Here is a 15,658-nt window from a genome sequence, read left to right on the forward strand (position 1 = left end):
TGATGATTTTTATAGATCCTCATTTATTTTTGTTTACATCTGTTTGGTGTATCTATTTTGTGTAGTAAACATTTGAAAATCTTCTTTGTGTTCAGAAATGTTCGAGGCATTAGAGGTAAAATAAGGAGTAGTCCTTAAGGATTTTAATATTTTCTGAAGAGCAATGGAATAGTCTTAAAAAGTTTTAAGCAGAAAGGTGTCTTATATTTTTATTTTATTATTTATTTATTTATTTTAAAAAAGATTTTATTTATTTACTTGACACACAGAGGAAGAAATCACAAGTAGTCATAGAGGCAGGCAGAGAGAGAGGGAAGGGGAAGCAGGCTCTCCGATGAGCAGAGAGCCTGACGCAGGACTCGATCCCAGGACCCTGAGATCATGACCTGAGCTGAAGGCAGAGGCTTAACCCACTGAGCCACCCAGGTGCCCTTACATTTTTATTTTTAAGGGATCAGAGGAGAGTGCATTGGTTTTCTATAATTGTGTAACAAACGTAGTGACTCAATATTTTCTGACACTTTGCATGGATCAGTCTGGGCAAAGATTTATTGGGTCCTCTGCTCAGGGTTTCACCAGGCTGAAGGGTGGCTCAGTGGGTTAAAGCCTCTGCCTTCGGCTCAGGTCGTGGTCCCAGGGTCCTGGGATCGAGCCCCGCATCGGGCTGTCTGCTCCGCGGAGAGCCTGCTTCCTCCTCTCTCTCTCTCTGCCTTCCTCTCTGTCTACTTGTGATCTCTGTCTGTCAAATAAATAAATAAATAATCTTTAAAAAAAAGATGTCTGAAGAGGCTGTGATCTCATCTGATACTAAGCATCCTCTTCACAGGTTGTTCACAGGTTGTTGACAGGATTTAGTTCCTTGCAGCTTTAGGATTGAGAGCCCTAATTTCTTGTTGACTGTCAAGGCCCTGCTCAGCAGAGTCTGCTTGTGGTCTAGTACACAACATGGCAGTTTACTTCTTCAAAGGACAGCAAGGGACTCTCTGATGGAAAGGCTCAGTCTCTTTTAAGAGATTTCTCTGATTAAGTCAGCCCAGGATAATTTTCCTCTGGTGAATTAAAAAAAAAAAATTAGCTGATTTTGGGCCATAACTACATCTTTTAAATCCCTTTGTCATGTAAGATAAGATAGTTAACTGGAGTGAAATTCATCATATTTATAGTCCTGCCCACACTTAATGGGGGGGTTATACAGAATATATATACCAGGGAATGGGAATCTTGGTGACCATTCTTAGGCTTCTAACATAGAGGACAAGAGTGAATGTGTAAAGATGAGTTTAGAGGCCGTGGTAGTACTCCTGAATAGAGAGAGGTTGGCTGCTTTGTCTAGAATAGTGACAAATTGATAGGGAGAAATGGGTGTATTTAAAAAGAGAGACATTTAGGGGTGCCTGGTGGCTCAGTGGGTTAAGCCTCTGCCTTCAGGTCAGGTCATGATCTTAGGGTCCTGGGATCAAGCCCTGCATCGGGCTCTCTGCTCAGCAGGGAGCCTGCTTATCCCCGCCCCCCCCCCCCCCCCCCCGCCTGCCTCTCTGCCTACGTGATCTCTCTCTGTCAAATAAATAAATATTTTTTAAAAAAGAGAGAGAGAGATTTAGATGGTAAAATCAACAGAATCTGGCAATTGTTTGCTTACTGGGAAGCAAGAAGAAAGAAGGAAATACTAAGGAGAAATCCTAATTTTCTGACTCACACAACTCTAAGAGTATTGATACCATTCATTGAGATAGGAAACACTCTTGTTTGGGTAGGAAAATGTTAATTGGTATTTGGGTTTACTGAAATTAAGCTGTGATAGGACCATGTTTCAGAGAAAAGAGGCCAAAATATAATATTGGGAGTTAATGAAGTAAATAAGTATTATATTGGTATATTTTGGTACATCTGGATTCTGTCTGACTGGTACTTTATGAAAATAGTGTTAATGTAAACCAGATAGGTGGCTCATAGTTTTTAATTTAATGTTAAGATCTGTCTTTTGACTAAAAAATTCAGCCCATTTGTATTTTTTATGCTACTATGATTTCTTTTTCTATGTTTTCTTTGTCTTATGCTTGTGTATTTAGTTTTAAAATCTTTTACTTTTGCTGAACTAGACCAGTTTGTATTCATTCTTCCGTCTGGAGAAAAACAGAATAGTTGGTCTCTCTGTGTATTTTATGATTGATTTTTTGAGTTTTAAAGATACTTTGTTGATTACTTACCTAAGTATAGAATTCTAGGGTTGCATTCCTTTTTCTCTCAGAAGTTGTGAACATTTTCCAATTCAAGTTTCTGGTGCTGAAGATAGAGAATTTGATAGCATCTTCTCTTTCCTGTGTAGGTAATGGTTTAGGTAGTTATTTCTTGGGTTAGAAACTTGGAGCTTTTGTGTTTTTATTCACTGGAATTCAGAAATTCATCATTCGTGTGGTAGATTCTAGTATTATCTACATTTTACAAATGTATAAGCTGTAGCTTAAGAGTTTAAGTATCTTGGGCCAAGGTTACAATACTTAGAATAAGTAGAAGAACTAGGATTGGAAGACAGCCTAGCTTTTTTTTTTTTTTTTTTTTTTTTAAGGTTTTATTTATTTATTTGACAGAGAGAGATCACAAGCAGGCAGAGAGGCGGGCAGAGAGAGGGGAAGGGAAGCAGGCCCCCTGCTGAGCAGAGAGCCCGATGTGGGACTCGATCCCAGGACCCTGAGATCATGACCTGAGCCACCCAGGCGCCCGACAGCCTAGCTTTTAATCATTATTCTCTATTTCCTCTAAACTTTAGGACAGATATATAAATATGTACCTGAATGTAAAGCTTCAAAATAAATCCCTCGAAATAAATACGTAAGTCATTAGGACTTGTATTCTCTAAGTGGTAGGGCTCAATTCTCTAAAATATGTCCCCCTCCTTTTTTTGGTTGTAGTACTTTCTAAATGTTGATTTTTTTTTTAACTAATAGATTTTATTTTTTAGAACAATTTCAGAGTTATAGAAAATTTAAGCAGTTAGGACAGAGAGTTTCCATAAACTGGGAAATGCTTGAAGTGAGGTGAAAAAAGAAATTTTATTACTGCATAATGAAAGAATTATTACTCTATCTGGGGATGGAGAAATCCTTGAGGTTATGGTGGATGACAAGCTTGAGACAACCATAATGTAACTGTGGTAGTATTATGATTATTTTTTAAGAGTCGAGCTAGGATTCCACAGATAACTGATACCTGTTTGCCAACAGGTTTATTCCTCTGCCAGGAATAGTCTTTCCCGCTTTTGCTTGCAAGTTTGATTTGTTTGTAAATATCCTATTACATTTGTTTGTAAATATCCTATTACACCTTCTTTACTAGATAAAATGTATACCCTAATTTTCAGATACTGTTTTGAACTGAGTGACCTACATTTTATTTTCCTTACCTTTTAGTCTAGATTAGAGTTGAGACTAGATTAGTGATTATGGGTGTATGGAAAACTTCAGTTATAGGCTATTTAAATTGAGAGAAAATAAAATTTCTAATTCAGGATAGTAAGCTCTCTTTATTGGTTGAAAGCAAATACACTTTGTTATAGTATCTTTGGTTAGTGCCATTTTCATTTGTTCTCCAACCCTTTTCTTTTTTCTTTTTTCAGGCTGTGACAGTGAGAAATTCCATGGCTAAATCTTTATATAGTGCCCTGTTTGACTGGATAGTTTTTCGGATTAATCATGCACTTCTGAACAGTAAAGATTTGGAGCAAAATACAAAGGTAGACATATGTTGGATTATTATACATTTTTCCTGGAAATTTTTTTTAAAATGATATAATTAATAATATTTAAAAACACCGAATTATGTAGAGTAATAAGTAAGAATTACCTTTTATCTGTATTCCCTGATGTTTCCCTCCTTATGTATGTTATTACCCTGATATTTAGGGAAACTGTTGTTCTGTATGTCTTTCCAGACCTTTTTCTTATGTACATTTCTATGGGTGTACATTTACAGAATTGCTTTTAAAATTAAAAATAGAATTATGTTATCTGTATTGTTTCTACCTTGTATCTTTTTTTTTACCTGATATGTCTTGAAATAGGTCTGGACTTCATTATTTTTAATAACTTTATAGTATTATATAGTATGCCTGTATACCATAAATTTCCCCATAAAAATATATTACATTTGTTTTATTGTTATAAATGATGATGTAACAAATATTCTTTGTGTACATTTCTTTAGGATAAAATCCTCAAAATGAATTGCTGGATTTAAGAATATATACATTTTAGAATTTTGTTAGCTACTGCTAAATTGCTTTTCAGAAAAGACTGCACTTCCACTGGTAGTGTATGAAAATGCCTATTTCCTTACACCTTTACTCACATTGGATATTATCAGTCTTTTCATCTACTAATCTGAGTAAGAGGACTATCCCATTTTATTGTCCTTTTTTTCAGTGATAGATAAAAGTCAAGTATTTCCCATGTTTTTTCATCATTTCATTATATATCCTGCTATTTTTATGTTGTTTATTTTGTCTTTTTGTTACTTCTTTCTTGGAGTTACTGTGGTTATTGCAGAGATTCATAGTTTGATAAATATTGCATATATTTTCTCTTGACTTTTAAGATTTGTTTATGTTGTGTTTTAGGGCCCATATTAAATTTTTGTGCAGTTAATTCTGCCATTCTTTTCCTTCCTTTTCCTTTTTTAATATTGTGTTAATCACCATACAGTATATCATTAGTTTTTGATATAGTGTTCCATGATTCATTGTTTACGTATAACATAACTCCAGTACTCACTGCAATCTGTGCCTTCCTTGATACCCATCACCAGGCTCACCCATCCCCCCCCCACCGCCCCTCCCTTCTAAAACCCTCTGTTTGTTTCTTCCTTTATTTTCCTGGGTTTTATTTGTTTTTCTTATGTTGGAAGCCCTTTTTCAGCCCCAGATTGTAAAAACATTTATTCTCATACTTTTAGAATTTGATTTTTTCTCTTTGGGTTTTTTCCCCCATTGGAATTTATTTATTTATTTAAGATTTTGTTTTTAAGTAATCTCTTACATTCAATGTGGGGCTTGAATTCACAACTCTGAGATCAAGAGTCACATGCTCCACTTATTGTGCCAGCCAGGCGCCTCTGGAATTTATTTCTTAATAAGACAGATTTTTTTTTTTAAGATTTTATTTATTTTATTTGACAGAGATCACAAGTAGGCAGAGAGGCAGGCAGAGAGAGAGGGAGGAGGAAGCAGGCTCCCTGCAGAGCAGAGAGCCCGATGCGGGGCTCGATCCCAGGACCCTGGGATCATGACCTGAGCCGAAGGCAGAGGCTTTAACCCACTGAGCCACCCAAGCGCCCCTAAGACAGATTTTTGATAATTAAATAATTTCAAATCCATTTTTCTCAGCAACATTTTATGGAATAGTCTGCATCTTTAGGGTGATTAAAATGTCATCTTTATTACTTAATCTTCCTGTCTTAAATGTAAAACAGTTCTAATATTAATTTTTTATTGTTTGATTAAGCCTACAGTTAGAAAATTGTAATAGAAATCTAATTTACCAAATGGACTTATTTTTGAAGGTCATTACTTGTACTCTTTTCATAAGGGCTTAGAATTAGCAGAATCAATTAAAGGAAATGCTCTTTTTTTATTTTTAAAGATTTATTTATTTGAGAGAGAGAAAGAGTGCAGGTGTATGCAGGGGGAGGGGCAGAGGGAGAGAGTCTCAAGCAGACTTCCAGCTGAGTGCAGAGCCCCCACATGGGGCTGTAGATCCTGTTATCCATGAGATCATGACCTGAGCCAAAATCGTGAGTCAGAGGCTTAACTGACTGAGCCACGCAGGTACCCCAAAGAAAAACTGTTAATGGAGACTTTAAAAAAATATCTTCTCTTGGGGCACCTGGTTTGGCTTAGTCATTTGGGCAGCTGACTCTTGGTTTCAGCTTGGGTCTTGGTCTTGGGGTCCTGGGATTGAGCCCTGTTTGAGGCTCCATGGTCCACAGTCCCTCTGCTTGAGGATTCTTTCTCTCTCCCTCTGCCCCTCTCCTTCCACCTCTTCCCTCCTTGTGCTCTCCCTCTCTCTCAAATTTCTTAAAGAAATCTTTAAGAAAAACCAAAAAACTCCTAGTATTTATTACTCATTATATTAGTTTGCCCAGCATCTCTCTTAGTAATAGTGGAGAAAGATTGTTTTCATTTAACTAAAATTGTCATGTAACTATTTTAAGAATGAGGTGAGGTGGTGAGAAGAATGCTGGCTTGGTGGTATTAGAGCTGATTCCTTATTATCCATAGTAAGAAGTTAGAATAAAGTTTGTAGGGGCAAAATATCAAGACAGAAGAACAAGCATTTGTATGCTATATTGTACTGTTTTATACCAAATAGATAAAAGATTTGAGTGTTGGCTTTAGGGAGCAGAAATTGACAAAGAAGAAGGGATTGTTGTTTTTTGTTATAATTTTTTAGAACTATTTGTACAATTTTTTAAAAAATAAAAATTAAAAAAAATTGGGGCACCTGGTGGCTCAGTCAGTTGAGCATCTTACTCTTGGTTTTAGCTCTGGTCATGATCTCATGATTTGGGATCAAGCCCTGAGTCAGGCTCCACACTCAGCAGAGAGTCTGCTTGAGGATTAATCCCTCTGCCCCTCCCCCACTCTCTTTTTCTGTAAAATAAATAAGTCGTTAAAAAGATTGTTTTAAAAATTGGAGAAACCCACATATTCTGATATCTGGTTTCATACTTGGCTTGCACAAGGGTGATTAAACATACTAGTTTAGCTTGGTTTGTAAAGCAGAATTCTTTTGGGGTATAGAAGTGAAAATAGGAAAACTTGAATGGTGTTCTTTGCATAACCTGGAATACCCTAGAAAAACCTAGCTTTAGGTTATTTTTTACTTTCCCATAAGGTGATTCCTTCTATTTCTTTGTCTCTTGGAATTTAGGGATTTCTGAGATTGAGATAACAGGCCACTAACTCTGCTTTGAACATTTTTGTAAATAGTTTATTACATGTGTTAAAATTTTGGATGTGTTTTTATAATTGGGATAAAAAGAAAAAGGTGAACATAAAACTAAAATGGTTTTTATTTTGTGGAATATTTTGGTTGAACACTGGCTCCCCAAAATTTCCTGTCCACTGTTGTAGAAGAACTTTGAGCATTTTGTTACCTATATTGTGGATATTATTTGTGAAATAAATTTGAGGATCATTTTTTAACCATCATAAATTTTTTCCTATTTTACAGACTTTGTCCATTGGTGTTCTTGATATTTTTGGGTTTGAAGATTATGAAAATAACAGCTTTGAGCAGTTCTGTATTAATTTTGCTAATGAACGTTTACAACACTACTTCAATCAGCATATTTTTAAATTGGAGCAGGTGAGTACTTAAATGCATATGCTTTCCCCCCTCCCATTGTTTCACCCACTTATCTTTACACACATATATACTATATAAATTTTGAGTCATAATTACAAGCGTTTTAAATTTTACACTTCCGTGAAGATACTGGAGTCTTCATGTCCATGTTAGCAAATGAAAAATCAGAGCATAGTTATTGAGCCATACGATACGGGGTTTCCTTTTTTTTTTTTTACCCCCCTGGACTTGAGGTAGATTAAAAAATACGTGCTTGCTTGAGTATACCTTTGAATGAAAAGATGCATGAGCTTGGTTTGGGTTTCTGTTGGTGATTTTTAATTGCTACCATGTTTTTATTTTTTTCAATTGCTACCAATTTTTTTATTTGCTTTTAATTCAATTAAAAGTTGAATTTTTAAAATTCAGTTAATTCAAAAAAATTTTAAAAATTTTAAAAAAATTCAAAAAAATTCAAAAACAAAAATTCAAAAAAATTCATTTAAAAAAAATTTTAATTGCTACCAATGCTAAATATGCTTGTTTGATTGTTTTGGTCTCTTAATCCAGTTGATTGCTTTGGTGTCTTCTTTATCTGTGGGGTAGAGGAGTTTTTAGTAGAATCTTGAATCAGTTTAGAGTACAGATATAGGGGAATAGGTTGGTGTGGAGAGACCAGAATGGGTAACTAGATATTTCTTGGGAGAAGCTCAGATTGATTTAGAGTCAAAAGAGTGAGGCATCAGTTTCCATGAGAATGCTTACGGTAAATGCAGGGTCAGTGAAAACATGGGTTCCTCCTCTAAACCAAGTTTCAAGTTAGTAACAAGTTGAGATTGTAGCCCACAATTTCAGTTTGTATAGGAGGATATAAACATCTATCTCAAGGGAAATGGTGAAGAAATGCAATGAACAGGAGGATCAAAACAGGTCTACAAAATAAACAAAAATATCTTATCACTGGGGCTTGTTGCCCTCTGTCCTACCTTTAAGTACATCAGTTTCGCTTAAAGGGTTAGGGGACTGATTAACAGTAGCACAGGCAGCACTAGTTTTGGCCATCTTGATAATGCTTAAAATGTTTATTACATAACTTTTTAGCTAGACCCTCTGATGGAACTATTAAAAGGTAGGCAATACTATTTGTTATAGTATTAGCTAACATTTATGTGGTACTTACTATTTATTAGGCAGGTGCTATTTTTATTCTAGTTTTACAGATGATACCTAAAGTCAGTATTCAGACCTTAACACTCTGGCTCCATAATTTTTGCTTATACCCAAAAACTGGGCTGGGATTGGTCTACTTGACTCATTCTGGTGTTCTTTTAGCTAGATCATGCTAAACTGGTATTTTTTTTTATCTCTTGCAAATGGATATATATATGTACTGGAGGATTGGAGAAATGCATTTTGTTGACTGTGTGCTGTATTTTACAAAGAAAAGGTATTCTCTGACTATTACTGAAATTATTTTTACCTTTTCTAGAAGTGTTGATTAGACATTGAAAAGTCATAAGAGATACTTTGCCTAAAAACATGTATAAAAAATAAAACCTTGTAGTTTATGGAAAATCTGTTAAGAACTACTTGGGGGTTGGGTGATTTTTATTTGCTACCCTGAATATCATAATTTTGGGCAGTGTGTTGGAATTATGGATCAGAAGACTTAGATTCTAAGATACACCTTGTTTTTCCTTTGAAGTTTCAGTATTCTCTTCTATAATTTAATGTAGTGGGTATGCTTTTGCTATAATTTATAGAAAGTTTGGAGATGTTACACCTCTTTGCCATCTCATCTATTTTATTCTTCCTTTCTCTCCCTTCTTGTATTTTTTCACTTAAAATTGATTTGCTGGGAATAAGAGATTTAAGGCAGTTTAAATATTAACTGTTTTATTTATTTGTATATCGGTGGTACCTAGAATGAGATGGGTTTACAAAGAGTATTTGTTAAATTCAACTGAATACAAAATCATTTAAGTAGATAAAACTTTTTGAAAAAAAAGGTAGAAATAGAAAGTTATCAACTATGCTTTGGAGGAAACATCTTGAAAAAATTTTTTATTTTTATTATTTTTAAAAATTAACATAATATATTATTTGTTTCAGGGGTACCAGTGCGTGATTCATCAGTCTTATGCAATTCACAGCACTCACCATAGCACATACCCTCCCCAATGTCCATTACCCAGCTACCCCATTCCTCCCCCACCCCTCCACTCTCGCAACCCTCAGTTTATTTCCTGAGATTAAGAGTCTCTTATGGTTTGTCTCCCTCTCTGGTATTTTATTTTTTCCTTTCTCCCATGATTCTCCACCTTTTTTCTCAAATTGAAAATTTTGAATACTAAGGTAAATTTTGTCCAGAAATGTCCCATCAATTGCTCTGCAGGATGATAAGTGCCATAGAAGGTTAAAGTAGTGATATAAAGGATGAAGTTGATTAGAATTTCCTACAAGTCTACCGAGATTTCCCGGGTGTGGGAATTGATTCTGGAATATAGTTTTGAATAGAAGGTTGAATTGTCAATGGGAAGAAAATATTTTAAACAAAGGTAACAATATCCTTAAAATTGTGAGGCATAAAACAGCATGGTACTTTTGAGGAACTGAAAATAGCATAGCTACAATACATGATATAACAATGGAGACAAGGAGGGAAATAAGTTTTTGAAATATCCTTGGGGCATATAGTTTTGGGCTTTATATGTCATATAGAGGAGATTGGAATATTTCTTTTAGAAAATGAAGAGTAATTTGAAATATATTTAGCAGGGTATTTGAACTGTGGAAGATGGACTGAAGAGAGGGTAAAATACCTGGAGAGAAGGACATAATACATAAGCCAGTTGAAGTAGTGTGAGTGTGTGATTCTGAGTCTTGAATCACAGATATATGTAAAGATAATGTGGAATGAGAGACAGACCAGAAGAAGTTTCTGTGATTTGATTTAAATAACTGTTGTTATTTATAATACTGTTCTCTTTTCCTTTACTTGCTCAAAATTATCCTTCAAGTCATTGACTTATCACTAAATTGAGTAACAGTCATGTGTCACACACTGTGCTAGGCCTTGAAGACAGAAAATTTAGAGTGCAGGAATCTTATCTGAGATGTTTATTATCTAGTGAGGTTTTTTGTTTGTTTGTTTGTTTGTTTGTTTCTGTCACTTTGGGGGATGTCAGACTAGGAAATTTGATCAAATTGCTTTGTAGAACACCTAAAAAGAATGAACAAGATATATTTGAAGGTATTGTGGTACATCTAAATAAGTGAAATTCTTCAGGCCTTAAATCTGTAGGAAGGAAACCCAGGGAGAGGAGCCCAGCATTTTTGGACTGCTTTGTTGCTAAAGACATTTCTCTGTTCTGATAGAGAGGTACTGATTCTGAAAGAGCCAGGCGTGTGAATCTGAGAGAATGAAGAGGGTTTTCTCCAGATTCAAGAGCAAGGAAGAACCTGCTGATAATTCCTATAGGCTTTCTGCTTGAGATCTTAAAGGGCTACATCTTAGAAATAAAGATAAACCAGAAATAGATCAGGCATCTTAGGAACCGAAGCCCAGTTTAAAATCTCCTCATTTCCAGTTGGGTTAAAAGAGTATAGAATTCCTGATGTTCTTAGCTACCTGCCAAGAACAAGTTCACTGTCCAGTGGAGGAAGAGATCATCCTAGTGCTAAAATTATCAGTATGATTTTTTCATATACAGGATCTAGCATTCAGTTTCTTTCTTTCTTTCTTTCTTTTTCTTTTTAAAGATTTTATTTATTTGCCAGAGCACAAGTAGGGAGCAGCAGGCAGAGGGAGAAGCAGGCTCCCTGCTGAGCAAGGAGCCTGATGCAGGGCTTTATCCCAGGACCTTGAAATCATGACCTGAGCCAAAGGCAGATGCTTAACTGACTGAGCCACCCAAGCATCCCCAGCATTTAGTTTTTTAACTGAGAATTTTTTTTTTTAAAGACAAACATGGAGAGAAAACAACATGAATAAAAACCAAGAGAAGTGAGACAATAGGACTGTACCATAGGAGATCCAGGAAATGATCTTAACAGAAATGAACTTTAAAATATTAGTGGTTTGAAGATTTTTTTGAAGGTAATATTTTTATTAAAGAATTACAAAGAAATTCCAAGCTTAAGAAAATCTAGAACTAAAAGGTAGAGTGAAATTAAGAATGCAATGAAAGTTTTAAACATTTAGATAGAGCTTAAGAGAGGATTAGTGATTTGGAAGATAGGCCACAAGAAAATTCCAGCCTGATGAAAAAAGGAAAATATAAATAGTATAAGAGACATACGGAGCATAGTGAAAATGTCTAACAAAAGTCTAAGAGAAATTCTGGAAAGATGTATGTGAGAAAAGAGTGAATAGGGTAGATACTATATTTGAAAAGATAATGGTTGAGAATTTTTCCAAAACTTAACACACAAAAGCATCTGAAATACAAAGATAGTCATATAGTAAACCAAAGACAGTGAAGAAATCTCAGAAGCATCTGGGGGTTGGAGATGGGCAGTAGGAAGCAGTAAGGAAGCAACTGTAAGAGTAAAACTCAGGCTCTTAGGGCAAGCAGTGAATGACAGAAGACAATTGAATATTTTCCTTAAAACTGAAGTATGTTATTTGGGCAGTAGCTAAATTATCCCTACAGCAGCTCAGAGATGTACGAAGGAATAAAGAGCAGTGAACATTGTAAAGAAAAAACAAAAAGGGAGCATTGGTGGTGGTGAATCTAAATGAATACTAAATCTAAAATCTAAATCTAAATTTAGAATTAACTAAATTAGGCAAAGATAAAAATATCTTTTGTGGTTTAATGTTTATGTAGAAGTAAAATGAATGTTCAGTAGCATTTAAGTCGGAAGATAGTACATGGAATTTAAGATACTGTAAGATCTTTGTATTAAAGGTTAAGTTCTAGAAGATTTTTTTTCTGTTAGACATTGATAAGTAAAGATACATGTTGTGATTTTAGGATAACCACCAAATAGTAAATGAATATAAAAATTGTCAAGTTAGTACGGGGAACAAGTAAAGTAAAAACTCCAACAGTTCAAAAGAAACCAAGAAAGAAGCATAAAACTGTATCAGGGAAGCAGGACTAATAGTAAATAGTAAGATTGTTGATTTAATCCCACAAAATATCAGTGATTGTGTTAAATATACATGGATTCATTACTCCAAGTAGAAGTGAAATATTGTCAGGCTGGATATAAAACAAAAATAAATTACTACTTATAAGAAAGACACTTTTTTCCCTCTACCCCCAGCAACAACCCTCAGTTTGTTTCCTGAGATTAAGAGTCTCCTATGGTTTGTCTCCCTCCTGATCCCATCTTGTTTCATTTTTTCCTTCCCTACCCCCCACAAACCCCTGCCCTGCCTCTCAAATTTTTCATATCAGAGAGATCATATGATAATTGTCTTTCTCTGATTGACTTATTTTGCTCAGCAAAATTCCCTTTAGTTCCATCCACGTCATTGCAAATGGCAAGATTTCATTTCTTTTGATGGCTGCATAGTATTCCATTGTATATATATGCCATACCCTCCTACACTATTGGTGGGAATGCAAGCTGGTGCAGCCACTTTGAAAAACAGCATGAAGGTTCCTCAAAAAGTCGAAAAAAGAGCTACCCTAGGCAATCTCACTATTGGATATTTACCCTAAAGATACAAATGTAGTGATCTGAAGGCGCATGTGCCCCTGAATGTTTATAGCAGCAATGTCCATCAAAAGAAAGATACTTTAAATATAAGCATATAAAAAAGTTACAAATAAAAGGATGGAAGAAGCTTTAGTAAACCTGAACCAAGAAAGAGCTGGCATAGCTAAATTAATATCACATTTAAAGCATTGCCAGAGATCTAAAAGAATATTTGATAATATGAAAGTGTCAATTCATCAGGAAGTATGCAATTCTAAATTTATAGGTTCCTGATGACAGACTCAAAGTATATAAAACAAAAATAAAACTAAAAAAGAAACATATAGTGGAATATTTTAACAAATCTTGCTGAATAGCTAACAGAATAAGCAGACAAAAGAAAAAGTTGGTCCTGGTATAGATTATTTAAAGCACCCAGATGATACAGAACATGCTTTTGTGGGTGCCCAGTTCTGCCTGCCTTTAGGTTAGAATGCCAGTTTCCTTAGGCCCAAACTTGTATCAAATAAGGATATAGAAGAATTTTTTTTGGTGGGTGGATATAAGAGATTTTTATTTATTTATTTATAAGATTGATTATTTATTTATTTATTTATTTATTTATTTATTTATTTATTTATGTGGCAGAGAGAGAGAGAGAGATCACAAGTAGGCAGAGAGTCAGGCAGAGAGAGAGGGGGAAGCAGGCTCTCCGCTGAGCAGAGAGCCCAATGCAGGGCTTGATCCCAGAACCCTGAGACCATGACCTGAGCTGAAGGCAGAAGCTCAACCCACTGAGTCACTCAGGTGCCCCTATTTTATTTTTTAAAAGATTTTATTTATTTATCAGAGAGAGAGAAAGCACACAAACGGGGAGCAGCAGGCACAAGGAGAAACAGGCTCCCTGCTGATCAAGGAGCCTGATGCAGGACCCTGGGATCATGATCTGAGCCAATGACAGAACCCTTAACTGACTGAACCACCCAGACGTCCCTAAAAGAAAGCACATACTTAATTGACATACATAGATAAATGCAAATTTACAAAATGTATGAGATTTGTGTGTATACTGGACCATAACACAAGGGTTAAATTTTAAGGATTGAAACGACACATACTTAAATACCATAAAGAAATTATGCCTGAAACCAATGATCAAAAGATAACTGGAAAGTACCTTTATGGGTAAAAATTAATTAATACACTTCTATATAGTCCAGAGGTTGAAGAAAATACACTGAACTGAATGAACATGTTGCATCTTAAAACTTGTGGGATGTAACCATAGGTGTATTAAGAGCAATATTTTATAGCCGTTAGAAGATTTTAAAATTGAAGAGCAGCAGTGATATATATAAATACCCAGCCGAGCAAATTGGAAAAAGATCTGCAAACTAAGCCAAAGGAAAGTATAAAGAAGGAAATAATGAAGATAAGAGAGGAAATTAAGTAAGAGTAAAAACAAATATGCCATGGAAGAAGATTAACAAAGCTAAAGTAATGCTTTGAAATGACTAATAAAACCTCTCAAGAAATTCACCCAGTGAGCAACAAAGAAAGCGATGTAAGTAATCAATTATAGTTATACAGAGGACATCATTGTGGATCCTATTAAAAAGATAATAGTAGGGACACCTGAGTGGCACAGTAGTTCAGCATCTGCCTTTGGCTCAGGGCATGATCCCAGAGTCCTGGGATCGAGTCCCATATCAGGCTCTCTGTTCAGTGGGGAGTCTACTTCTGCTTCTGCCTGCTGCTCCCCCTGCTGTCCCCCCCGCACCCCGCACAAATAAATAAACAAAATCCTTTTAAAAAGGTGGTGTTAATTCTAACTAAAGGTAGAGATGAAACAAAGGTTTAAAAAAAAAAAAGACAATAGTATTCACTAAACAGCTTTATGTCCATAAGTACACTTATGAAATGATATGGAAAAAAAAAAAAAAAACAAACCCTGACATTCTAAAATCTGATTCCTATAACTATTAAAAATATTGAATGTGTAATTAAAAGTCTTTTCATAAAGTATGTTGTAAGCCAAGATGGCTCCATTGATGAATCTGCCAACATTGAAAGAATTAGTATCAGTTTGACATATATTCTTAATGTGGAATAGAACAAAAGGGGACAATTCACAATGCATTTTTGGGGGCTAAGATAACACTGATATCCAACTCTGTTAAGAATATTATTAGAAGTGGAAATTAAAGTCAATTTACTCATAAGCATAGATTTAAAAATTTTTAAATAAATATTAGCAAACTAAATCTAGCAAGATATGTAAAAGGATAATATATCAAGTGGAGTTTTTTTCTGGTATGTTTAGTTAACATTTAATTATCAATTGATTTAATTAGTCTATTAACAAAATGGGGAAAAAATCTTATGGTGATTCCATAGTATGGAATGCTATGCTTCAGTAGAAGCATTTGATAAAATTACATAACCATTCATGTTAAAATCATGAGCAAACTAGGTATAGAAGGGAACTTCCTGCTAAAAGGGCATTTATGAAAATCTATAAATAATATCATGCTTAATGGAAATAGACTGAATGCTTTCCTCCTGTAATGAAGGCAGGGGTTTTTCCTCAGAGTTTTTATTATGAACATAGACATGTGAGGACATCCAGGTGGATGGTAAACACAGGAAAAATTTTTTCACTTAGG

General features: G+C 35.0%; 1 protein-coding gene across 10 annotated transcripts in view; it reads left to right on the plus strand.

Annotated features, from left to right (window-relative positions):
- The window catches only part of MYO9A (myosin IXA), a 280,827-nt gene that overhangs the window by 92,710 nt on the left and 172,459 nt on the right, over positions 1-15,658 (plus strand). For all 10 annotated transcript variants that reach the window (XM_032342543.1, XM_032342540.1, XM_032342545.1 and 7 more), the window contains 2 exons: positions 3,614-3,730; positions 7,227-7,361. In XM_032342543.1, the coding sequence (XP_032198434.1) occupies positions 3,614-3,730; positions 7,227-7,361 (252 nt within the window). The remainder of the gene's footprint in view (positions 1-3,613; positions 3,731-7,226; positions 7,362-15,658) is intronic.

Source organism: Mustela erminea, chromosome 5 (assembly GCF_009829155.1).
Source record: "Mustela erminea isolate mMusErm1 chromosome 5, mMusErm1.Pri, whole genome shotgun sequence".
Classification (NCBI taxonomy): Eukaryota; Metazoa; Chordata; class Mammalia; order Carnivora; family Mustelidae; genus Mustela; species Mustela erminea.